Source organism: Myxocyprinus asiaticus, chromosome 46 (assembly GCF_019703515.2).
Source record: "Myxocyprinus asiaticus isolate MX2 ecotype Aquarium Trade chromosome 46, UBuf_Myxa_2, whole genome shotgun sequence".
Lineage (NCBI taxonomy): Eukaryota > Metazoa > Chordata > Actinopteri > Cypriniformes > Catostomidae > Myxocyprinus > Myxocyprinus asiaticus.
Genome location: NC_059389.1, coordinates 29682056 through 29707101, shown reverse-complemented (window position 1 = coordinate 29707101; position 25046 = coordinate 29682056). Strand labels below are relative to the sequence as shown.

The window sequence follows — 25046 nt, the reverse complement described above, 5'->3', positions numbered from 1 at the left end:
TTTTGCAAATAGAAAAGCTTAGAATAGAAGAACAGGGAGCCCTGCAACAGATGTCATGTCCCCCACAGAGCCCCCCACTGAACATCGTGTCAGTCTGAGATTACATAAAGAGACATAAGCAATTGAGACAGTCTAAATAGATAGAAGAACTGTGGCGAATTCTCCAAGAAGCTTGGAACATTCTATCTGCCAACAATCAAGAAAAACTGTGTCCAGGTGTACCTAGGAGAATTGGTGCGTTTTGAATGCATAGGTGGTCACACCGAATATTGATTTAGCTTTTTGATGTTTACTGGACATTGTATAGCATTAAGTGATAAACTATTTATGGCATTATTTTTTAAAACATCCTCACTATGCAACATTTTTCACAAGTGCCTAAAACTTTTGCACAGTACTGTGTGTAATAATATATAAATCAACAGTAGAACTCACGGCTATGTTTAATAGTGAAAGAACATTTCCACATGCACAATGCGACGAGAGCTTAAAGGATTGGGACTAAACAGCTGCGTGGCCACAAGAAAGCCACTTGTTAGTGAGGCTAATCAGAAAACACTACTTCACTTTGCTAGGAAGCATAAAGATTGGACTGTGGAGCAATAGAAAAAGGTCATGTGGTCTGATGAGTCCAGATTTACCCTATTCCAAAGCGATGGGTGCATCAGGGTAAGAAGGGAAGCGCATGAAGCGATGCACCCATCATGCATAGTGCCCACTGTACAAGCCTCTGGAGGCACTGTTATGATCTGGAGTTGCTTCAATTGGTCAGGTCTAGTCTCAGCAACGTTATGCAGCAATAAAATGAAGTCAGCTGATTACCTGAATGTACTGAATGACCAGGTTATCCCACCAATTGGATTTTTTCTTCCCTGACGGCACGGGCATATTCCAAGACGACAATGCCAAGATTCATCAGGCTCAATTTGTGAAAGAGTGGTTCAGGGAGCATGAGGAATCATTTTCACACATGAATTGGCCACCACAGAGTCCTGACCTTAACCCCATTGAAAGTCTTTGGGATGTGCTGGAGAAGACTTTACGGAGTGGTTCGACTCTCTCGTCGTCAATACAAGATCTCAGCCAAAAATTAATGTAAGTCTGGACGGAAATAAATGTTCTGACGTTGCATAAGGTTGTCAAAACAATGCCACGACGAATGCACGCTGTAAGCAATGCTAAAGGAGGTCCAACGAAACAGAGTTTGTGACTTGGCCAGGCAGTGTATAAGTGTATTTTTTCACTTGTTCATACTTCTGATATGTAAAAATATACTCTTATTCATATCTTGTTTTAAGGATTTTATTATATTATAATATTTAAAATATGAAATATTGTATTCAACATTCTCCAATAACAATTTTTTCTTCTGCAGTTTAGCTCCTAAAGTACATTGTTTTAAAGGAGTTTTAACATCCCCGCTTCAGAGTGTGCATCAGCCGGAAGAAGATTCTCTCCTTAGATTGGGTCAAGCGACTCAGAAGCAGGGCTGACCACACAGACATTTGCCAGTTTCTGAGTTTATTTACATGACCCGCTTCCTTATTGTGGTAGTTCCCTGCCTTCCCTATCGAGGAGGAAGAGGGAACTGGGTGAACAATACATGTAAACTTTAATAACACAAACTCAACATAAAACTTTGCTTTTCAGCAGAACGCAGACACACACACACACAAACACAGTGCCATGTGTCTCTCTCTCTCTCTGCCGGTCTGGGTCACTCTTTAAATCACTCTCTGCTCTCACTGCAAACACAAACAGCTGTTAGAGGTGATTTCCCACAGGTTTCACATTTGTTGTTAGCTTTGGACTCAAGATGGCACCGAGTATGGCTGCTGCGTTGCGAGCTCCGACACAACATGGTAGTGTTTTGTTTGTTTTGTTTACAATTCCTATCTTTTTTGTCTTGGATGTTGTCTGCCTTATTGTCTACGACAGGCAAACACTTTTGGACATTGGTTCAGCAATTTCACACCGTAAACCGGACTTCAAATTCCTTGATGCCGACCCGCTGTTTACAAACACGCAAGCGGAGCCCTTTGTCTGGGCAGTCCGGATGCGGAAACTCAGGAGGAAAAGGGGAAACAGAGCCGGTGTTCTCATCAGAGCAAGACCCCGTGCAAATCGACCCCCGCTACCCAGTATTCTACTGGCAAATGTTTGGTCTCTGGATAACAAGCTCTGCGATCTGAAAGCGCGGATCTCTTTCCAACGAGAGACTGCTGCGTTTTCTGCCTTACGGAAACTTGGATGTCTGCGGAGATTCCAGACTCAGCCATTGAACCCGCAGGGTTCTCCGTGCACTGAGCAGACAGAGCGAAAGACCTCTCAGGTAAAAGCAGAGGTGGTGGTGTATGTTTTATGATCAACAAATCCTGGTGTGATCAGAGGAACGTACATTCTATCAAGTCTTTCTGCTCTCCTGATCTGGAATTTCTCATGCTTCTGTGTCGACCATTCTGGCTACCGAGGAAATTCATAGCGGTCATTATCACTGCTGTGTACATCCCGCCACAAGCCGACACAGACCGGGCACTCAAGGAACTGTACGGGAGTATAAGTGAGCAGGAAACCGCGCACCCTGAGGCCGCATTCATTGTGACCGGGGACTTTAATAAAGCCAGTTTCAAATCATTCGCACCAAAATACCACCAGCACATTAGTTTCAACACAGGAGGGGACCGGGTTTTGGACCATTGCTACTCTCCCTTCCGGAATGGCTACAAATCCCTCCCCCGCCCACCATTTGGCAAATCGGACCACTCTTCCATTCTGCTTCTGCCTGCTTACAGGCTGAAACTGAAACAGGAAGCACCCACCCTCAGAACGATCCAGTGCTGGTCGGACCAGTCAGACTCTACGCTACAAGACTGTTTTGATCACACGGACTGGGAGATGTTCCGGTCCGCCTCTGATGACGACATCGAGCTTTACGCTGATAGCGTTATGTGTTTCATCAGAAAGTGCGTGGAGGACGTCGTTCCGACCAGAACAACACGGATCTATCTGAACCAGAAGCCATGGATAAATAGCGATGTTCGCGCGGCACTTAATGTGCGGACCTCCGCTTTTAATTCCGGGAACGCGGAGGCGCATAAACAAGCCAGTTATGCCCTCCGAAAAACTATCAGAACAGCAAAACACCAGTACAGGAACAAGATTGAAGGACAGTTTAACACCACCAACTCTAGAAGCATGTGGCAGGGAATTAACATCATCACGGACTTTAAAGGGAATAAAAACTTTATTCCCGGATGAGCTAAATACTTTTTATGCTCGTTTTAAGGGAAATAACACCGCCCTCGCAGAAAGAGCTCTCGCGACCGAAGCTACAGAGGTTAGTTCACTCTCCATCTTTGTTGCGGATGTAACCCGATCCTTCTGACGGGTGAATATCCGCAAAACGGCGGGTCCAGACGGCATTCCGGGCTGCGTCAGAGTGTGCGCGAACCAGCTGGCTGGTGTTTTTACAGACATTTTCAACCTTTCCCTCTCTTTGTCTGTAGTCCTCACATGCTTTAAAACATCCACCATTGTGCCTGTTCCAAAGCAATCAAAAATAACTTGCTTAAATGACTGGCGTCCTGTTGCTCTGACCCCCATCATCAGCAAATGCTTTGAGAGACTAATCAGAGATTACATCTGCTCTATGCTGCCTCTCTCTCTAGACCCACTGCAGTTTGCTTACCGCAACAACCACTCCACTGATGATGCCATTGCATCTACAATACACACTGCTCTCTCCCACCTGGAAAAAAAGAACACTTATGTGAGAATGTTGTTTGTAGACTACAGCTCAGCATTCAACACCATAGTGCCCTCCAAGCTAGATGAGAAACTCCGCGCTCTGGGCTTAAACAGCTCGCTGTGCAGCTGGATCCTGGACTTCCTGTCAAGCAGACGCCAGGTGGTTAGAATAGGCAGCAACATCTCATCACTGACCCTCAACACGGGAACCCCACAGGGCTGTGTTCTCAGCCCATTCTTGTATTCCTTGTACACATATGACTGTGTGGCAACACATAGCTCCAATGCCATTATTAAGTTTGCTGATTACACTGACAATGATGAAACAGCCTAAAGAGAGGAGGTGCACACTCTGACACACTGGTGTCAGGAGCACAACCTCTCCCTCAATGTAGGACAAAGGAGCTTGTGGTGGACTTCAGAAGAAAAGACAGAGAACACAGTCCCATCACCATCAATGGAGCACCAGTGGAGAGAGCCAGCATCTTCAAGTTCCTGGGTGTCCACATCACTGAGGAACTCACATGGTCCATCCACACTGAAGTCGTTGTGAAGAAGGCTCATCAGCGCCTCTTCTTCCTGAGACGGCTGAGGAAGTTTGGAATGAACCGCCACATCCTCACACGGTTCTACACCTGCACTGCAGAGAGCATCCTGACTGGCTGTATCTCCGCCTGGTACGGCAATAGCACAGCCCACAAACGCAAAGCACTGCAAAGGGTGGTGCGAACTGCCAGACACATCATCGGAGGTGAGCTTCCCTCCCTCCAGGACATATATACCAGGTGGTGTGTGAAAAAAGCTCGGAGGATCAGAGACTCCAGCCACCCGAGCCATGGGCTGTTCTCACTGCTACCATCAGGCAGGCGGTATCGCAGCATCAGGACCCGCACCAGCCGACTTCATGATAGCTTCTTCCCCCAAGCAATCAGACTTTTGAACTCTTGATCTCCCACGATCAAAATACATCAGCACTGCACTTTATTAATCTTATTATCTCACACTGGACTGTCATAAATTATATTATTATATTCTCTCTCTCTCTCTCTCTCTCTCTCAACAACTTATTATCAGCCGACAGCCTGAATGTCAACACAGTACAATACAACCTACTGTACATTCTATATATACTATATATACTATTTTATTGTATAATGTGTATATTGTATACTGTATATTGTATGTTATTATTTGTATATTGTGTTGTGTGTAATTATGTGTATATTAGATATGTAAGTTGTGATGTGTAAATCTGATGTTTATTGTAAATTGGTATATGTCTCATCACTGTCATGACTGCTATGTTGCTTGGAACAGCACCCAAGAATTTCACACACTATTGCACTTGTGTATATGGTTGTGACAATAAAAGTGATTTGATTTGATTTGAGACTCTACCCAACAAAAGAATTCATAAGCTTTTATACATTACTGCATATGTAACTCCCATAATACTAGTTTACTTCATTCTGATTGGTTTAAATCATCTTACTTCCTTAATTTACACATTTAACAATTATATTTCATTGTTCAGACATTATTACTTACAGAAAGACAGTGTTCTCTTAATAATTCCCTGCAATATCATGCTTTGCTTATACATTTCCATCACAACAGCATTCAGACTGGTGAGATCTCATCAGTAAGCAAAAGATGTGCACCAATCAGAATGGAAAATTAAAAATCACAAAGTGCCTGCTGCAATTTTCTTGCACTTGGGGTAATTTTTGCAGGGCTACTGCAGGACACAAGTTTAAAATTCTGATCCTGGTATGTCCAGGTTTTCCAGAACCCTGATCAAATTCTCACCTGACTCGTGTTCATGTCAGCGACATGGTCGTAGGTGAAGGTTCGAGGCTCAGGTTTACAGTGCAGTCTGACGTTGTGAGGTGATGTCACCGTCAGGCACAGACTGTGATCGCCATCTGTCATTAACCCAGTGCCTTGAGTCAAGGGCCGAACCCGCACAAACACCTTGATGGCATCTCCATCACTGCAGCACACAGATAGAGGAGGTTAAATGTGAAAATGTGTCTCTGTAACAGAACTCTTTGATACCTCTAGGGCTGCAACTAATGATTATTTTTGATTATTATGATTATTTCTTTCAATAATCAGATAAAAAAAAAAAAATTGTATTTCCTGTATTTTATTTAAATGTTATTTTTATATATATATATATATATATATATATATATAAATAAAAGGGCTAAGGATTCTGTTCCATTTACGGTACTGAATTCATGATTTTATACTCTCGCAAAACTTTAAAGCCGGAATCATGAAGTGTTAATTTGTTTTATTATTATTACTATTATTTTTACTTTAAGAACATATGCAAAAGGGGCCTGGGTAGCTCAGTGGTAAAAGACGATGGCTACCACCCCTGGAGTTCGCTAGTTCGAATACCAGGGCGTGCTGAGTGACTCCAACCAGTTCTCCTAAGCAACCAAATTGGCCCGGTTGCTAGGGAGGGTAGAGTCACATGGTGTAACCTCCTTGTGGTCGCTATAATGTGGTTCGTTCTCAGTGGGGCGCGTGGTGAGTTGAGCGTGGATGGCGAAGCCTCCACACGCGCTACGTCTCCGTGGCGACGCGCTCAACAAGCTGCGTGATAAGATGCGTGGGCTGATGGTCTCAGACGCGGAGGCAACTGGGATTCATCCTCCGCCACCCGGATTGAGGCGAATCACTACGCGACCACGAGGATTTAAAAAGCGCACTGGGAATTGGGCATTCCAAATTGGGTGAAAAAGGGGAAAAATCCACAAAAAAAAAAAAGAGAACATATGCAAACCTTTACATGTAAAACTTAAAAAGTACTGTTCATTAAAGTGCACACTGGTTCATAGGGGATGGAGTGGTACAAAAAAATATATATATTTGCCCAGAAATATTAATAATTTACAGGCCCCATATGGTTAGGATTAGGGATGGGGCCAGGGTTAGGGCATCTGCTGCCTGCCAGGAACAAATCCAGGCATCTTTGTACAATGGATTTGCAGATCAGCAAAGGTGCAATCGCACCCATAAAATTGCTGAATGCAATTTGCATGCACTATTTTGATCTTGCGGGCCTATTCTGAGGACTATATAGCGGCTCACCACAGTTATCTGACACACTTTGGCAGCACGGAAAAGCATCACTCCACTACTGTGATCCAGGCACATGGAAGATTCGTCTCTTTATAGGGTCATGACACCCCCTGTTTCAGAACAGTTGAGTTCACACCACATTTTCAGAAAATGCCAGCCAAAATGGGCATGATCATCAGCAGAGTGAGGGGAAAGAGGGAGTGAACACAACAACTGTATGATTTAGTCACAAAGATTGCACGTAACAAAATGCACAAATAAATTATACACTGTTTTGTAAGCTCACAATACATAACACAGAATCACACTGGTAATTTTATACTATTAAAATTTTAATAAGTCTATCATAAGTATTTTTTTAAGCCTGCCCTGTCCCTCTGTCAGCATCGCGGGGAAGCCATGCAGTCTAGAACACCCGCGTGACACGTCCCGGTATCAATTCATAATCTATAAATTACTCACTTTCCTCTTAAAATTAATGGCTGCTTACATTCTTCTATCATGCGTAACACATACATATCTGGTTTCATCTCAGCAAATGTAGTATAGTGTTTCATGACCCTTTAAACACTGTTTCACTTACAACAAGGAAAAATAAGGTTTTTAAAAAGTAAACTAAGCTAAAAAGTTCTAAAATTGTTCTTTTAGCCTGTGTGATGTTAATGATTTTTCATATTGTTGGGGCTTTACAGTTCATTGTAATATAATTTAAATTGTTTGATTTTTAGTTTTCTTCTGAATTATATATAATACTATGTTGGGTATGTCAATGGGTGAACTGGATGACCAACGTAAAATCTGGGACCAGTTCATAACCACTGATCTAAGGATGCACTTATACAAAATTTGTGTCAATGCAGATATCTGACTATGTAGAACAACGGCTAGTGTCAGATCAGCAGAACTACCTTACTGTAAAATATGTACAATTATCTCCACATTAACATTAGGAGCTTTATAGCCTTATAACATGTAAAACATGTAATTAAAAAACTAAGATGTGGAAAATAAAGTGCTATTAATTAATATCAGACAAACAAATATAAGTCAATGAAGAAATAGAAATGATCAAATACATATTTGAATCTCCTTAAATTCAAATGAGGTAGTTTTAGTAATAAACAGAACACACTTAAAAAAAAGTATCACATCAAAATAAACTAAAAGTAAATACATTAATGATCCTACTGGTTCAAACAATGACGCTCTGTGTGTGTGTGTGTGTGTGTGTGTGTGTGTGTACCTGCTGTTGGTGTTTGATTCCCCAGTTGCTGTACAGGAAACATAAAGAATAAAATCACATTTTAAAACAAACTGCTGTACACAAGGAGCTCGTCGTGTTAAATAGTCGCTGGCTCATCAAGGACACGCTATAAACAACAACAACAACAACAACAACAACAACAACACACACACACACACACACACACACACACACACACACACACACACACACACACACACACACACACACACACACACAAAACAGTAAAGTGTGTTCGACTGAAACAGTAAATAACTCTTCTTCTACCAGATGTACACAAAAACATTTCGTTGCTATGTTTAGTATCTGTCTGTCGTATCTTGCGATCAGTAAAATAACTCGTTTCATGAGGTAAATTTCCTTACCTTTACCTTTAATGTTCATGGTTCATCTCTGTCTTTCTACCTCTCTGTTCCTGAACGACAGATACGAATTTTGGCGCCTCGCTCTTTTTCCGGTCGCCTGCACTGACGTCATCGTCTCAACAGCGCCACCCGCTGCCCATTTGGAGACCGTTGCAGTGTGTGCAAAACTCAGTGATGGGAGATCACCTGGAGAAAAGTGGTTGCTGCTGAAAAACGTCTCAGTGTTGCCATGTCCGCTTATTATAATAAGCGACTTTGGGCTTGTTTTTTTCATTAAGTATAAATAAATAATAAATATAAGAAGTCGCGGGTTGCGGTTTTTTGGGCTTGTTTCCAGAGTACAGGCGCGTTTTTGGGCTTGCTGATGCTTGGGCTCCCAAAGCGCAATAAACTGGGATCCACCACTAATCACAGCTGCCAAATAACATCGTGCTAATTTAGTGCCGAAAATCTCTACTCTCAAACAAATAAAAAACAATTTGGAGATATAAAGTGACATTTCAGAGAAAGTGAAGGGTAGCTGTTGTGTACCACTGGCTTAATAATGCGCTGTGATTTACAAATATATATATATATATATATATATATATATATATATATATATATATATATATATATATATATAAAAATCGTATCTCACAAATAAATTCAGTCTATTCTACAAATTCTACACCATCATTGAACAAATAAACTCAGCAAAAAAAAAAAAAAAAAAAAGAAACATCCTCTCACATTCAGCTGCTTTTATTTTCAGCAAACTTAACATGTAAATATTTGTATGAACATAAAATTTCAACAACTAAAGACATAAACTGAACAAGTTTTACAGACATGTGACTAACAGAAATGGAATAATGTGTCCCTGGACAAAGGTAACAGTCAGTATCTGGTATGGCCACCAGCTGCATTAAGTACTGCAGTGCATCTCCTCCTCATGGACTGCACCAGATTTGCCAGTTCTTGCTGTGAGATGTTACCCCACTCTTCCACCAAGGCACTTGCAAGTTCCAGGACATTTATGGGGGGAAAGGCCTTGGCCTCACCCTCCGATCCAACAGGTCCCAGACGTGCTCAATGGGATTGAGATCTGGGCTCTTTGCTGGCCATGGCAGAACACTGACATTCCTGTCTTGCAGGAAATCACACACAGAACGAGTAGTATGGCTGGTGGCATTGTCATGCTGGAGGGTCATGTCAGGATGAGCCTGCAGGAAGGGTACCACATAAAGGGAGGAGGATGTCTTCACTGTAACGCACAGCATTGAGATTGCCTGCAATGACAACAAGCTCAGTCTGATGATGCTGTGACACACCGCCCCAGACCATGACGGACCCTCCACCTCCAAATTGATCCCGCTCCAGAGTACAGGCTTCGGTGTAACGCAAATTTTTTTGACGATAAACGCGAGTCCGACCATCACCCCTGGTGAGACAAAACCGCGACTCGTCAATGAAGAGCACTTTTTGCCAGTCCTGTCTGGTCCAGCGAAGTTGGGTTTGTGCCCATAGGCGACTTTGTTGCCGGTGATGTCTGGTAAGGACCTGCCTTACAACAGGCCTACAAGTCCTCAGTCCAGCCTCTCTAAGCCTACTGCAGACAGTCTAAGCACTGATGGAGGGATTTTGCGTTCCTGGTGTAACTCAGGCAGTTGTTGTTGCCATCCTGTACCTGTCCCGCAGGTGTGATATTCGGATGTACCGATCCTGTGCAGGTGTTGTTAAACGTGGTCTGCCACTGCAAGGATGATCAGCTGTCCTTCCTGTCTCCCTGTAGCGCTGTCTTAGGCGTCTCACAGTACGGGCATTGCAACTTATTGCCCTGACCACATCTGCAGTCCTCATGCCTCCATGCAGCATGCCTAAGGCACATTCTCGCAAATGAGCAGGGACCCTGGGCATCTTTCTTTTGGTGTTTTTCAGAGTCAGTAGAAAGGTCTCTTTAGTGTCCTAAGTTTTTATAACTGTGACCTTATTTGCCTACTGTCTGTGAGCTGTTAGTGTCTTAATGACCGTTCCACAGGTGCATGTTCATTAATTGTTTATGGTTCATTGAACAAGCATGGAAAACATTGTTTAAACCCTTTAAAATAAAGATCTGTAAAGTTATTTGTATTTTTTACAAAATTATCTTTAAAATATAGTGTCCTGAAAAAGGGACGTTTCTTTTTTCCACTGAGTTTACATACCACTTGTGAGTCAGGTGACTTTTGGCACAATTTTCTCAACCACCGTCTTGTTTTTCTCACAAATTCAGAACAGTAGATGACACGGTGCTGCCACAAACTTATTAAACGACTTATTAAACACTAATTTTCTAGTAAAAACGGGATCCTTTCTAGTAATAAAGGATATGTCATGATATGTGAATGAACCCAGATACAGACTTTCATATAAACCAAAAATCCTTTATTAGGGAGAAAATAAAACAAAAACTGGGCATCTAACACAAAAGGCCCAATCTTAGCCAAACATGACAGAGAAATTAAATTACCCTTAAGAGGGGAAAATCTGAGAAAAGAAACTAGTACCAACAGACACCATCCAGACCAACCAGAAATCATAATAAGACAAGAGGAATGAATCAGCACAGGACAGAGTACAACAGGGGAAATAAATAGGGAAGCAAATAAGGAGGGTAACAAGGGAAGGCAGGTGTAACTGATAAACTGGTAACAAGGCAAATGAGGGGGCAGGGTTTCACTCAAGACTGAATTGAAACATTGAGTGCACATGAATGGCAATGAAAAACCAACAAAGCCATGTGCACTCATACAACAAGGGAGAAACATATATGTGTCAGGATCCAGCCACAAAAAATATAAACAAAGTCAACAGAAGTGGCAGGATCCTGACAGGACAGGGGAAATGCAAGGGTTTCCGATAGTGAAGTTTCAATGTTTTCTGGTACATTGTAAAAAATCTATATTTTAAATATCCATCTCTATCCGTGACCACCTCTACCATCTATTGTGCACGCCTTCCAAACAGACCTTTCGGAGTCCCATGCGTCCAACGCTCCGTCGGAGCCAGGGCCGTTTCAGACCATTCTGGCACCCTAGGCGAGATCCCTATTGGTGCTCTCCCAACAGCTGGCGCCCTAGGCGACCACCTAGTTCGCCTATGCCTAGAAATGGCCCTGGTCGGAGATTTCCCTAATGTGTAAGCGCCCTTACTGTCATGTAGTGATGGCTGCTTTCGAAACACGCTTCATGAAGCTTCAAAACCTTTATGAATCATTTGTTTCAAACCAATGCTTCAGAGCGCATTGTCACGTGACTTCAGCAAACGAGGCTTTGTTACTTCATAATGTTTCGAAACATTGATCCCACAGTAACACCCTGAATTAGTGATAAATGCAGGCTGTAGCTGATCTCGAGTCAGTGCAGAAATAAATTAGATCCGTGAAATCAGACTAGTTGCTGATTTTAATTTTAGTCATTTTAATTTCCCTGTCGATCCCCAGTCGATCACCTTGAAAAAATCTAAATGTTGTGTTTATGATTGTGTTTTACAAAAGGTGAGTATGAAATTTCGACTATTGTACATGATAATGCGCTTTTGATTTTTTATTAGTTCACGCAAAATTAACCATTATAAAATTGCTGTATAAAGAAGTGGTTAACACTCTCGTTAATTAATCAAGTCATTTTTATTTGTATAGCGCTTTTCACAACACACATCGTATCAAAGCAGCTTTACAAAAAATCATGCTTTAACAGAAAATCAAACTGTAATATCTATAAAGTCTTAAAGGGGTCGCACACCAGACACATCTAGCAGACCACATGGTGCATTCTAAAATTTGAAACAACAGTTTTCTATGAAAGTACACACACTGCCACCACCACTTGCTGTCTGTCGGCAGTGCACAGGTAATTAGTCTAAGGCACTCGGTGCATGAGCTCTAGTCCCATGCTGTCTGAGTGTAACTTATTACCATAACATTTTGTTTTCAAATGTTTATTGCACAGTCTGTCAAAGCATAAATATTTGTAAAATGTCTTTATACAACAAAGTGTTGTTTTATAATATAAAATCAAATAAATAGTTTGGTATTTAAAATAATTATAAAACAGTAATCATAAAAAGGCCAACTTATATATGAAGGTCTACATATTCTCCAAATATTTCGATCTGTTTATTCCAGGATATTGTAGACAACCATGACAAATATATGACAAATACAGGGCAGTAAATAATTTCCAGTGCAGTGTGTCATCGTATCTGCTTTTGACTCGAGTCTTCTCATTGCATTTACATGTCCATTGCCAGCAGATGTCCTCAGCATGCGGTGTTTCGACTGTTTCAAAACAATGAATCATTTTCCGAAGCAATTGGTTCAATTGACTCGAAGTTTCGGAAAGCTTTGTTTCTGCCATCACTACTGTTGTGGCACGCTAGATGACTGTTAAGCTCTCTCCTATGGTTAAAACACGAAGATACCCGGGAGAGTCACGTGACGCCATGCAAGGAGCGGACGTGTAAATGGCGAGCTAGTTTTAATTATTTTTATGTCATAAACTGGTTAGATTCGATACACCCTGCTACATATCTGTTCTTTGAAGTTAACGTGGCAAAGAATTCAAAATCCTTGGGCTCTGGAGATATTAAAAGACACTTACATGCTCAAGCTGGTGCCTCGGACGGGCCCGCAGACCTGGGATTCGGTTTGGACGGTGCGGAGGGAGAAATCCAATGCCAACTGGAGAGCATGTTTGTGATGTTGATGAAAGTTGTTGCTGACTTAGAAGATCTTGCTGTAATACGTCAATCGATTAGAATCGGGGACGTCGAGAGACAGATCAATTATCTGGAGTCATTGAATTAGCTGCTAATCCGCTAGCGACCAAAGTTGATTTGGAACGCGTTTTGGAAAAACTGGAGGATTTGGAGAATCGTAGCCGGTGAAATAACGTCCGAATTGTTGGAATTCCTGAGCATGAAGAAGGCAGAGATATGGTGAAATTCCTAGACGAGCTCTTCCCGAGTCGGCTTCACATAACAGGCCAAAAGCTGGAAATTGAACGAGCTCACAGGGTCCCAGCTCGCAGATCAGCTGAGGGAGACAGGCCCCGATAAATTCTGGCCAAATTTCTGAGATCATCCGATAAAGATCTCGTGTTGCATGAGGCGAGGAGCAAAGGAAGAATCACAGCATTTTCTTGTTCCCAGATTTTGCGAATTTGTTAAGAGAGAAATGTGATCAATTCAAGGAATGCAAGAAACTCTTACATCAATGGAAGATCGCTTTTGCTCTGATGTTTCCGGACAAATTGAGAATAGATACTAAGGATGGCAGCAAAATATTTACATGCCCACAACAAGCATTGTCTTTCATAGAAACAATGGGGTGAGTAAACCATTTGGTGATGTTCATATGGCCCCCAAGTGAGCTGTCTCTCTGTACACACACTTGAATGCCTGAGGAAGCTGGGTGCCATTTTTGTTTCTTTTTGTGTTGGTTCCGCCTAGCGGCTGGAGTTTGTTCTGTGTAGTAACACTCCTTCAAGAAAATTTGCATCGACGAAGGGTCGCTTTTACACTGAAGTTCCCGGCCAAATTGAGAATAGATACTAAGGATGGACGCAAAATATTTACATGCTCACAACAAGTGATGTCTTTCATAAAATCAATGGACTGAGGAAATCATGATGTATTTCTCAAGTGCCTCCAAGTGAGCTGTCTCGCTGAACATACACTTGACCGTCTGAGGAAGCTGGGCGCCTTTTTTGTTTCTTTTTGTGCTGGTTCCGCCAATCATCTGGAGTTTGTTTTGTGGAATAACACTCCTTCCGGACTGTTGTGGATGAATCCGCAGGTTCTTTGTGTTTATGCCTCCATTTGGATGGAGTTTGTTTCATGGAGTATTTTTTGCAGGACATTGGAAGGATTAGGTCATCTCCTGCACTCATGAAACAGCCGGCTCACTAAACATTCATTTGACTGTCCGAGGAAACTGAACGGCTTTATTTTATTCTTTTTTTATTTTATTTTTTTTGTGCTGGTTCCGCTAGTGGCTGGAATTTCTTTTGTGGAGGAACACACCTTCGAGACAGTTTTGTGAATGAATCTACATGTTCTTTGTGTTTATTCCGCCTATTGGCTGGAGTTTGTTTTATAGATTATTTTCTGTTATGTAATTCTGTCTCACAAAATTTGTAAAAGAAGCACCGGACTTGAGCAATCCAATGGCAATGTTGTCGCGGGGACTCTCGTAGGCGTACATGGACTGTTTGAGTTTAGAAGGATGGACGCCGGTTGGTGCTGTTGTGTGCGGGGTTAATGCGCACATTTTTATTTTTTCTGTTTGTTTGGTTCTGGGGGATGTTCAGGGTTTCACAGTGGCACTAATGTTGGAATGTGGTCTTTATAATTTTATTTTTGACACAATATATTATGTAATATGTTTTTTCTTATATGTCAAAATATGAAATGTTAATATGAGTGGATTGTCTCTCTCCACGTGGAATGTGAATGGGCTGGGGCACCCCATAAAAGAAGGAAGGTTATTTATTTTCTTAAACGCAAGAAATATGATATAGTGTTTCTTCAAGAAACACATCTTTCCCCGCAGGAAGTTGAAAAATTTGGGAAGATATGGGGTAGACATGTTTCTTTTAGTGCTGGCTCAAGTAAGAGCAGGGGATCATTACACTGTTAAATAAGCATCTACAATTCAAATGTCTCCAACAGATTAAAGATAAATTAGGAAGAGTCATTATTGTTTTAGCAGAAATTCAGGGGCAAAGGTTGATTTTGGCTAATATTTACGCACCTAACGCTGATGATCAGGGCTTTTTTTATAGATCTTGAAGGGATGTTGCAAGCCGCTGGCACCCCTCATGATATAATATTGGGAGGAGACTTTAATCTATTGATGGATTCAGTCCTTGATCATAGTGAAACAGAAGTGTGTAAGCCCCCTAGAGCAACACTGACACGTCACAGGATTTGTAAAAATCTTGGTCTTACAGATATTTGGAGACTTTTGAACCCATCTGGTAGGGACTATACATTTTTTTCAAGATTTATTCTAGAATAGATTTTTATATATATATCTAAGTCAATCAAATCAAATCACTTTATTGTCACTCAACCATATACACAAGTGCAACAGTGAGTGAAAGTCTTGGGTGCAGTTCCGAGCAGCATAGCAGTCATGACAGTGATGAGACATATACCAATTTACAATAAACATCAGATTTACACAACACAATTTACATATCTAATAAACACATAATTACAACACAGTATACAAATAATAATATACAATGTACAGTATACAATATACACAATATAGAATACACATACACACATACAGAATACACAGTATACAATAAAAATAGTATATATTAAATATACAGTAGGTTGTATTGTGCTGTATTGACATTCAGGCTGTTGGTTGATAGTAAGTTGCCAGTGTGTTGTTAAGAGAGAATATAATTTATGACAGTCCAGTGTGAGATTAGTAAAGTGCAGTGCTGATGTATATTGATTGTGAGAGATCAAGAGTTCTGATTGCTTGGGGGAAGAAGCTGTCATGAAGTCGGCTGGTGTGGGTCCTGATGCTGCAATACCACCTGCCTGATGGTTGCAGTGAGAGCAGCCCATGGCTCAGGTGGCTGGAGTCTCTGATGATCTTCTGAGTTTTTTTCACACACTGCCTGGTATAGATGTCCTGGAGGGAGGGAAGCTCACCTCCGATGATATGTCTGGCAGTTCGCACCACCCTATGCAGGGCTTTGTGGTTGAGGGCGGTGTTGTTGCCATACCAGGCAGTGATGCAGCCAGTCAGGATGCTCTCTACAGTGCTGGTGTAGAACCGTGTGAGGATGTGGTGGTTCATTCCAAACGTCCTCAGCCGTCTCAGGAAGAAGAGGCGCTGCTGAGCCTTCTTCACAATGGCATCAGTGTGGACGGACCATGCGAGTTCCTCAGTGATGTGGACACCGGGAACTTGAAGCTGCTGACTCTCTCCACCGGTGCTCCATTGATGGTGATGGGGCTATGTTCTCTTTCTCTTCTCCTGAAGTCCACCACAAGTTCCTTGGTCTTGCTGACGTTGAGGGAGAGGTTGTGCTCCTGACACCAGTGTGTCAGAGTGTGCACCTCCTCTCTGTAGGCTGTTTCATCATTGTCAGTGATCAGACCTACCACCGTCGTATCATCAGCAAATTAATGATGGCATTGGAGCTATGTGTTGCCACACAGTCATGTATGTACAGGGAAAACAGGAGTGGGCTGAGAACACAGCCCTGCGGGGCTCCAGTGTTGAGGGTCCCTCATTTCATCCGTTGTGGATTGCTCAATTGGAAACATCTTAGTCTCAGATCACGCCCTGGTGTGGCTTGGGAGGCACTTAAGGTGGTTCTTAGGGGTCAAATCATACAGTATGCCTCATTCATCAAAAAAAACAAAGCACGAGAACTCATAGAGTTGGAAGAGAATATTAAAAGTATCGAGACAGAACTGAAGCACCGAATGTCGTCTGATGGCCTCAGAGAATTGACCCAATTAAAATACAGATATAATACTATTTTGTCATGGAAGGTGGAGTTTTGGTTATTAAGGGCAAGACAGTCATATTTTGAGTTGGGGGACAAAGCAGGGAAGCTTCTGGCTAGATATATAAAAAGCAGAGAGAATCTTTTCTACCATTCCCTCAGTGAAATCTACTGGTGGTGAAATATTTACCTCGGCCATTGATATTAATAATGCTTTCAAAGAATTCTATCTTGATCTTTATAGTTCCACATCCTCGTCTACTGATGAAAATTTTAGAAACATTGGGGAACCATTAGATCTCCCTAAACTGACGACTGAGCATAAAAATTCTCTTGATTCTGAGATAACCATGGAGGAGCTTGACGAGGTGCTTAAGGCCCTGCCTACAGGCCAGATGGTTTTGCCGCTGAATTTTTTAGATCTTATGCTACAGAACTGGCTCCACTTTTGTTAGAAGTTTATATGGAATCATTAAAGAATGGAAAGCTTCTGCCAACCATGACAAGCCCGGATCAGTCTGATTCTTAAAAAGGACAAAGATCCAAGCTACTGTGTAAGAGTTACCATCCAATTTCCCTGATCTAGCTAGACGTTAAAATGTTGTCAAAAATTCTGGTTAACTGATTAAGTAATGACATCTCTTATACATATAGATCAGGTGGGGTTTATTCGGAGCCGTAGATCTGATAACATTAGATGTTTCATCAGTATCATGTGGTCAGTGGCGAATGATCAGACTCCGGTCGCTGCCATCTCACCTGATGCCGAAAAGGCATTTGATATGTTAGAATGGGATTATCTTTAAGATTTTGGAAATGTACGGGTTCAGTAATACTTTTATTGAATGGATTGAGTTACTTTATAGACAACCGGTAGCAGCAGTACAAACAAATGGATTAATTTCAGATTATTTTACTCAGGATAGGGGCACCCAGCAGGGTTGCCCTCTTTCCCCATTATTGTTTTGTCTTGCCCTGGAACCATTAGCAGCTGCGATAAGAAAGGAGGATGATTTTCCAGGGGTGATGGCGGGAGGTGTGGCGTATAAGCTTTTGCTTTACGCAGATGATATTTTATTATTTGTCTCTGACCACATTAGATCTATGCCTTGTCTCCACAGGATTATTAGTTCCTTCTCTAATTTCTCAGATTACAGAGTCAATTGGTCTAAATCCGAAGCTTTGGCTCTGACAGCATACTGCCCAGTAACAGATTTTCAGCCGGGCACCTTCCAGTGGCCCAAACAGGGCATTAAGTATTTGGGCATTTTATTCCCAGCTAATTTGTGTGATTTAGTTAGAGTTAATTTCGACCCTTTAATAAAAAGGTTTTCGAGTGATGTGCGTTGGTGGGCTTCATTACATTTATCTATGATTAGGAAGGTTAATGTTATTAAAATGAATTGTATTCCAAAATTCAGCTACCTGCTACAATCTCTCCCTGTAGATGTCCCCCTCTCTTATTTTAAGCAATTTGATGGCATAGCAAAGTCCTTTATTTGGAATGGTAAATGTCCCAGATTACATGTTACATAGGCCGATTGACAAAGGTGGGCTAGGCCAACCCAAGATTTTGTTTTATTATTATGCGTTCGGTCTCAGACATTTGGCTCATTGATCACTTCCACCTGAGAGAGCCCCTCCCTGGTTTTGTATTGAACAGGAAGTCCTAGCCCCTAATTCACCATTGCAAAGCCTTTCTATCAAACTAACCAGAGAAGTTAAGTCACACCCCGTTATCTCGCATTTGCACGTGGTTTGGACAAAAGAGTCCAGAGTGTTTAATTCAAACATTTATTTAAATAAATAAATTGTTGCCTCAAGGATATGGCTGAACCCTAAATTATGTATTAATAAGTCCCCTTTCTGTTGGTCAGAGTGGATTGTGAGGGGGGTTACTACACTTGGTGACCTATATGAGAGTGAAGTGTTGAGATCTTTTGAGAATTTGGTTCATAATTTTGGGATTCCCAGATCTCAGATTTATATGTATTTACAGCTGTGCCTCCTGCCCTGTATTGTTTTTGGGAGTAGCACCCCCCCCCCAGATACTATGATAGAGGTGATTACTGCTTTTGGAAAAGGTCATGAGGCATCAGTGTATTACTCCCTGCTAATTCAGAGTTTGGGGGACGGAGCTTTAACTTCTCTCAAGAGATTATGGGAGAAAGATTTGAACTTGGTACTGGAGGAAGGAGTGTGGACTAGGATTCTAAAAAATGTCAAGTTTGCATCTAGAGATGCAAGGGTTCGCCTTATGCATTTCAAGATTTTACATAGATTTTATTGGCCCCCCTCTAGATTATATAGGCTTGGTCTTAAAGACACTCCCACCTGCTGGGGATGCCAATCAGAAGTTGGAGACACAACTCATGTCTTTTGGGGGTGTGTTAAGATTCAAGATTCAGGGGGTTAAGTATTGATTCTGTTTGTATATGTTTTGCTTTTATTTGTTTAATATATGAATCAATAAAAAATGTTAATAAAAAAAAAAATTAAAAAAAAAAAAACATGAAGATTCTCTGCCCTCTACAGGTCTGGTGGAGTATGACAATACAGTCATGGTGCGCATGTGTCGAACGAGTCCATACCAAGCTCTACTGAGTTGTATTGGAAATTGTATGTTGGTTCAAAGTAACTCAATAAAGTTAATGCAACAGTTCCTTGTTTTAGGTTACATAAACCTGACTACATTAGGTTACACCAACAAAATTAGTTTTTATAGATTAAATCAGGTAGAAATAGCTCTTTCAAACAACAACTGCATATGTGTACACGACGGCTACCCTTCACTTTCTCTCAAATGTCACTTTGTATTTGCACATCGCTTTTTTTTTCCTTCTTTTTTTGAGAATAGAGATTTTCTTTGCGAAGCAGATTGTGTTTGTTTGCAAAATGTTCTATTTGTTTGTTTAGTTTTGGCACTAAATTAGCTAGATAAAATAACCAAATCTGCTGTTAAAGCCACGCTCTACATCAGTGGTGTCAAACACATGGCCGGTGGAAGAGTCATCTGACCCGCATGATGGCAGAATTCGGAACTCACGGTCTCATGAATATGCGCTTATACACGCTTTTCATCTGAAACTGGAGCGGTGAGTAACATAGCAGCCCAGTTAATTTTCTTGATCATGGCAATAATGACAAATTAGACACAAAACAACTAACTCAAAAGAACGATTCACTGACATACAAGACATCATTATGGATTGCAAGTAAGGTCTACTCTACACATAAGAAATTTCAAGCTCATGAAATATTTACAGTAGAGGAAAACTATACACTGGCAGCCAAAAGTTTGGAATAATGTTCAGATTTTGCTGTTTCCGAAGGAAATTGGGACTTTAATTCACCAAAGTGGCATTCAACTGATCACAAAGTATAGTCAGGACATTACTGATGTAAAAAACAGCACCATCACTATTTGAAAAAAGTCATTTTTGATCAAATTTAGACAGACCCCATTTCCAGCAGCCATCACTCCAACACCTTATCCTTGAGTAATCATGCTAAATTGCTAATTTGGTATTGGAAAATCACTTGTCATTATATCAAACACAGTTGAAAGCTATTTGGTTCATTAAATGAAGCTTAACATTGTCTTTGTGTTTGTTTTTGAGTTGCCACAGTATGCAATAGACTGGCATGTCTTAAGGTCAATATTAGATCAAAAATAGCAGAAAAGAAACAGATTTCTCTAGAAACTGGTCAGTTAATCATTGTTTTGAGGAATGAAGGCTATACAATGCTTGAAAGATTTCATACAAAGGTGTACACTACAGTCTTCAAAGATAAAGGACAACTGGCTCTAACAAGGACAGAAAGAGATGTGGAAGGCCAGATGTACAACTAAACAAGAGGATAAGTACATCAGAGTCTCTAGTTTGAGAAATAGATGCCTCATATGTCCTCAGCTGACAGCTTCATTGAATTCTACCCGCTCAACACCAGTTTCATGTACAACAGTAAAGAGAAGACTCAGGGGTGCAGGTCTTATTGACACTGGATCTCTACTCTCCCGCAGTGCCATCCAAATCGAGTCTCCGATCTGTAGGCCTGTCGGAGCTTTCATCCTGAACACGTAAGTGTCCTTTAATGTCTCCAGAGCCCGAGGATTTTGGCTTCTTTGCCATGTTTTGCATCAAAGAGCAAATGTGTAACTGGGTGTATCAAAACTCACCAGATTATAACATGAAAATAATTAAAAATTTAGCAAAGTGCGCAGAGCTCGTCGCTCACACGCCTGCTCCTTGCATGGTGTCACGTGACCTCGAGGTTTACTGATTGTTAAATTTACTTGAGCAAATTTATTCTGGTTCAAAATGAAATATCATGCATAATGGTGCATATCCAGTGTAGAAATAACTGTGATTTGACTAGCACAATATTTGCCCTGAAGTACTAAGCTATGTGCTTTTTTTTTTCAAAATCGTCACTATGGGGCAAAATGAACCAAAAATGGGGAAAGTTGAGCCATTGGTTTTTACTGAAACACATTTGTTCTAATAACTATCTGTTCTGTTAATAATGTTTACAATTAATGTTTATAATTAAAAGAGGACCTCAAGGAGTAATTTTTTCCCCAAAGATTTTAGTTCAGCTATAAGTTTGTATCAAAACAAATTTGCTCCAATAACTCTCATTTTTTAAGTTAAAAGAAGACCTAAAGGAGCAAGATTTTTTTTTTTTTTTTTTTATGGGGAAGACTTCAGATATTTACTGAAGGCTATGCTGAGTGATTGAGCCAAACTGTTCCATCATTTACATGCAATAACAATCCTCATTGTTAAAGGAAAGAAGAGGAAGCAGGAGATTATAATTAATAAATAGATTATATATTCAAAATTATAGATAAAAGTAATTAATCTGGAACATTCACCGTCCATCCTTGTGTCTTCATCCAAGAGCGCACCCTGGTCTCAGATGGCTGACATAGTCCAAAATGTTCTGTAAAAAAAGATAAGACACCTTTGTTAGCTCAATGTCAAGACGTGACTCTGGAATACCAACTCTATCACAATCATTTTATGAATTACTCATCTAGAACGTGCTGCAAACGAAGTTGCATCTGGTAATTGTGCCAACGGTCACAGCAGTGACGCTCATAGTTCTCCATCAATGTTGCTCGCTTTGCCCTCTTTGGAGCAGACCCTTCCATCATTACTGGATATGACTTTACCAGCAAGTCATAGGCAGCTTGCTCAACCATTTTGGTGTAGCCACCGATAGCCACATTGGCAGTGCTAATATGGAGATGAAGAAACAAATACAAAAGAATAAGCATGGTCCAGACTTTAGTCATAACAAATTTAGACATCGCATCTCAAAAACTGCATGGTTTAAAATACCTTGAACCATTTGCAATCTTGCGTAGCAGCAGACTGGCTTTCACTACATCGCCTGGCTCTCTCATGCGCTTTTGTTCTCTGCCGCAGAGGTTGAGTGTGTCAGGTAATCTGTAACCAAGGGTTTCTCTTCATCCGACAAACTCTTAGTTGCAGCTTCAAAAGCACGTCTGGCCACCTGGCTGGTGACCTTGGGGAGTTTATACCTGCAACCCAGGATTAAATTCACATTAATATAACATAATACCATGGGTGAGTCTGATGTTGGCACTTACTTCTGATGCAAACGCTCCAGATCATTTACTGCTTTATACATGGGGTTCCCCATGGAGGAGATAAAGAATTTCACCTCATTGTCATCGTGCTCTTCTTCCAGGGTGTCTATCATCTTCTTTCCAAGCATCACAGGACACATCTCCTTGCAGTTCACACAAACCATAGAAAATGTTTTATTCTTAGAGCTTTGTTTCTTACAGGAGTCAAATGTATAAAACTGTTATCAGAATGTTTGCCATTTATTACATTCTCCTCTTCCTGGGAGAGGGCAGAGGTTGCCATCTGTGTCACAGCAGTCTTATGTTCCTTGACAGTCACCACAACATGTCCACCGTAGTCACTGATCCACTTCCTGCTCACCCATTCACCAACCTATGGCAAATAAAATGGAAAGGTTACATGTGGTTATTGATGATACTACCAAAGAAATGTGATTACTGTACTGTCAAGAACACTAAAGGAACACTCGCAGTCATGTGCTGCATCACTCCTGGCTGCTGGAGGTGCCTGAGGATCAGAACGGCCTCCAAGTAGTACAGGACCAGCTGTAATAAAATGAGCATCAATGTGCAAATCTACTCAATTTTTCTATTTAAAAGAAAAAGTGTTAAACCACTCCTTTTTCTAAATTATGAAAAATGTGCTTCACAGTTGTTGAATTATCAATAATATCGGTGTATTCTCTAAATTCAGGTCTGTCAGCAATTGTGTGAAGGTTCTCAGATTGTCACTCTATTAATTACCAAATATCTACAAACTGCTGTGTTGTTGCACCTCTTAATGTTTGTTTTAATCATTGAGTCTTGTTACAACCAAATAATACTGTGACGAGGAGGAGGGCATGGCCGGACCATGATGATGCACGCCTGGTGCTGAGGTGACTAATCAGCGGGAGAGAGATAAGAAGTGGCCAGGATACCAGTTTGAGGGAGAGAGATGCACGCACGTATCTTTGTTTTGATTATGTTGAAATGCAGTTTATGTTATGTTTAAGTTCCTTGGCACATAGTCCTGTGGCATTAAAATTTATATTGATTGTGCAGCCGGTTTCCGCCTCCTCCTTGCTGGCACTGAGTTGACTTAATCAGAGGGAGAGAGATAAGGAGCTGGGATACCAGTTGGAGAGAGAGAGAGAGAGACACGTGTTGTGTGTGTGCATCTTTGTTTTGTTTTGTTTTGTTTTGTTTATGCTGGAAAACAGTTTATGCTATGTTTAAGTTACTTTGTGGCATTAAAAGTTTTTGTTGATTGTTCAGCTGGTTCCCGCCTCCTCCTCGTACATCCTGTGAATATGTTACAAATACAAATAAGCAGGCTATTGAAAACACAATTCTCAATAACCTAGATGCAGCCTCGTTTGGATTATCTCGGCTGCCACGTCATCAAGCACCATCGAAGCCATTCTCAATTGTGAGGACACTTGGGCAAATTATGGTCCTGAGAGGCCCTGAGGCACTATCTTCTTTGTCACTGTTAGAGTCTGTAGTAGAACGTGAAAACCAAAACAAGTAACTTTGATTTTATAATAGTACAGTTCAAACAGTGATTGTAAGGTAAATTCATTAAAGCAAATTCATTATTATTACTGCCTTCATTATCTAAATACTTTGTTTATTCTAGTTTCTATTTACATCAAACCTCAGTCCTGCACCAGGACAGTAACAGGACCATCACTGTTAGAGCTGTATGAATATTTATGAATATAAAATAACATCACCTGCTTTATTCCATGCCTATTCTGTAGTTTCCCATTTTCTTCTTATTATATTATGGTGATGTATAAATGCTCATATTAATTGCCACACATAGCACATTCCATTGGTGTCAACGGGCTGCCGAGGTAAGTTTTTTTTTAGTTTGGTGTATTTCAGAATGTGTTATTCCTCCTTACAAAGACTTAAAAGACAAGGTTAAAAGATAAAACTGTTTAGCTAAATAATATAAAGGACTTTAACATAACATTAATTACACATTATTCAGTATGGACATTAAATAAATATAATGTTAATACATTTTTTTATTCACAATTATTTATTCTTGCCATTGTACAGTGCCTGAAAGAATGTTCATTTACATCAAATGCCATTTCACTTTTTTAAGCTGCTAAATGGCAGTTTGTCAGTAATGGTTTGCATTACAAAATCATCAACATTAATAAAGAGGTGCCCTTGTTTAACACAGACAAAAACACTGTTCACAGAAAGACAAAACGTTTGTTGTCCAAGACTCAGTATTAATCAGACTGACAAGAGAATCTCAGAAATATTGGAAAGTGATCAGCAATTTCTTTGCATAGAAATTTTTTTGGAAAACATGACAAATGAAACTGTCATTGCAACTGAAGTTGTTGTTCAAATCCACGTGTTGAATTTTAATATCAGCATGAGAGTTAAAGTTGAGTACTGTTAATATATATACAAATATAATAGAATTAGATAGAATTAATAAT

At 40.7% G+C, this 25046-nt stretch overlaps 1 protein-coding gene across 2 annotated transcripts in view; it reads right to left on the bottom strand.

Moving 5' to 3' along the window:
- The window catches only part of LOC127436277 (kinesin-like protein KIF15-A), a 109891-nt gene extending 87152 nt beyond the window's left edge, over positions 1-22739 (bottom strand). Inside the window, exons 1-6 of one of the 2 annotated variants that reach the window (XM_051690336.1) lie at positions 22671-22739; positions 22325-22527; positions 21856-22219; positions 8473-8658; positions 8087-8114; positions 5557-5740 (exon numbers count right to left, since the gene is read on the bottom strand). In XM_051690336.1, the coding sequence (XP_051546296.1) occupies positions 5557-5740; positions 8087-8114; positions 8473-8491 (231 nt within the window). In that variant the 5' untranslated portion in view covers positions 8492-8658; positions 21856-22219; positions 22325-22527; positions 22671-22739. The remainder of the gene's footprint in view (positions 1-5556; positions 5741-8086; positions 8115-8472; positions 8659-21855; positions 22220-22324; positions 22528-22670) is intronic. The other variant, XM_051690337.1, reaches the window with a different exon arrangement.
- Between the last annotated feature and the right edge of the window lie 2307 nt (positions 22740-25046).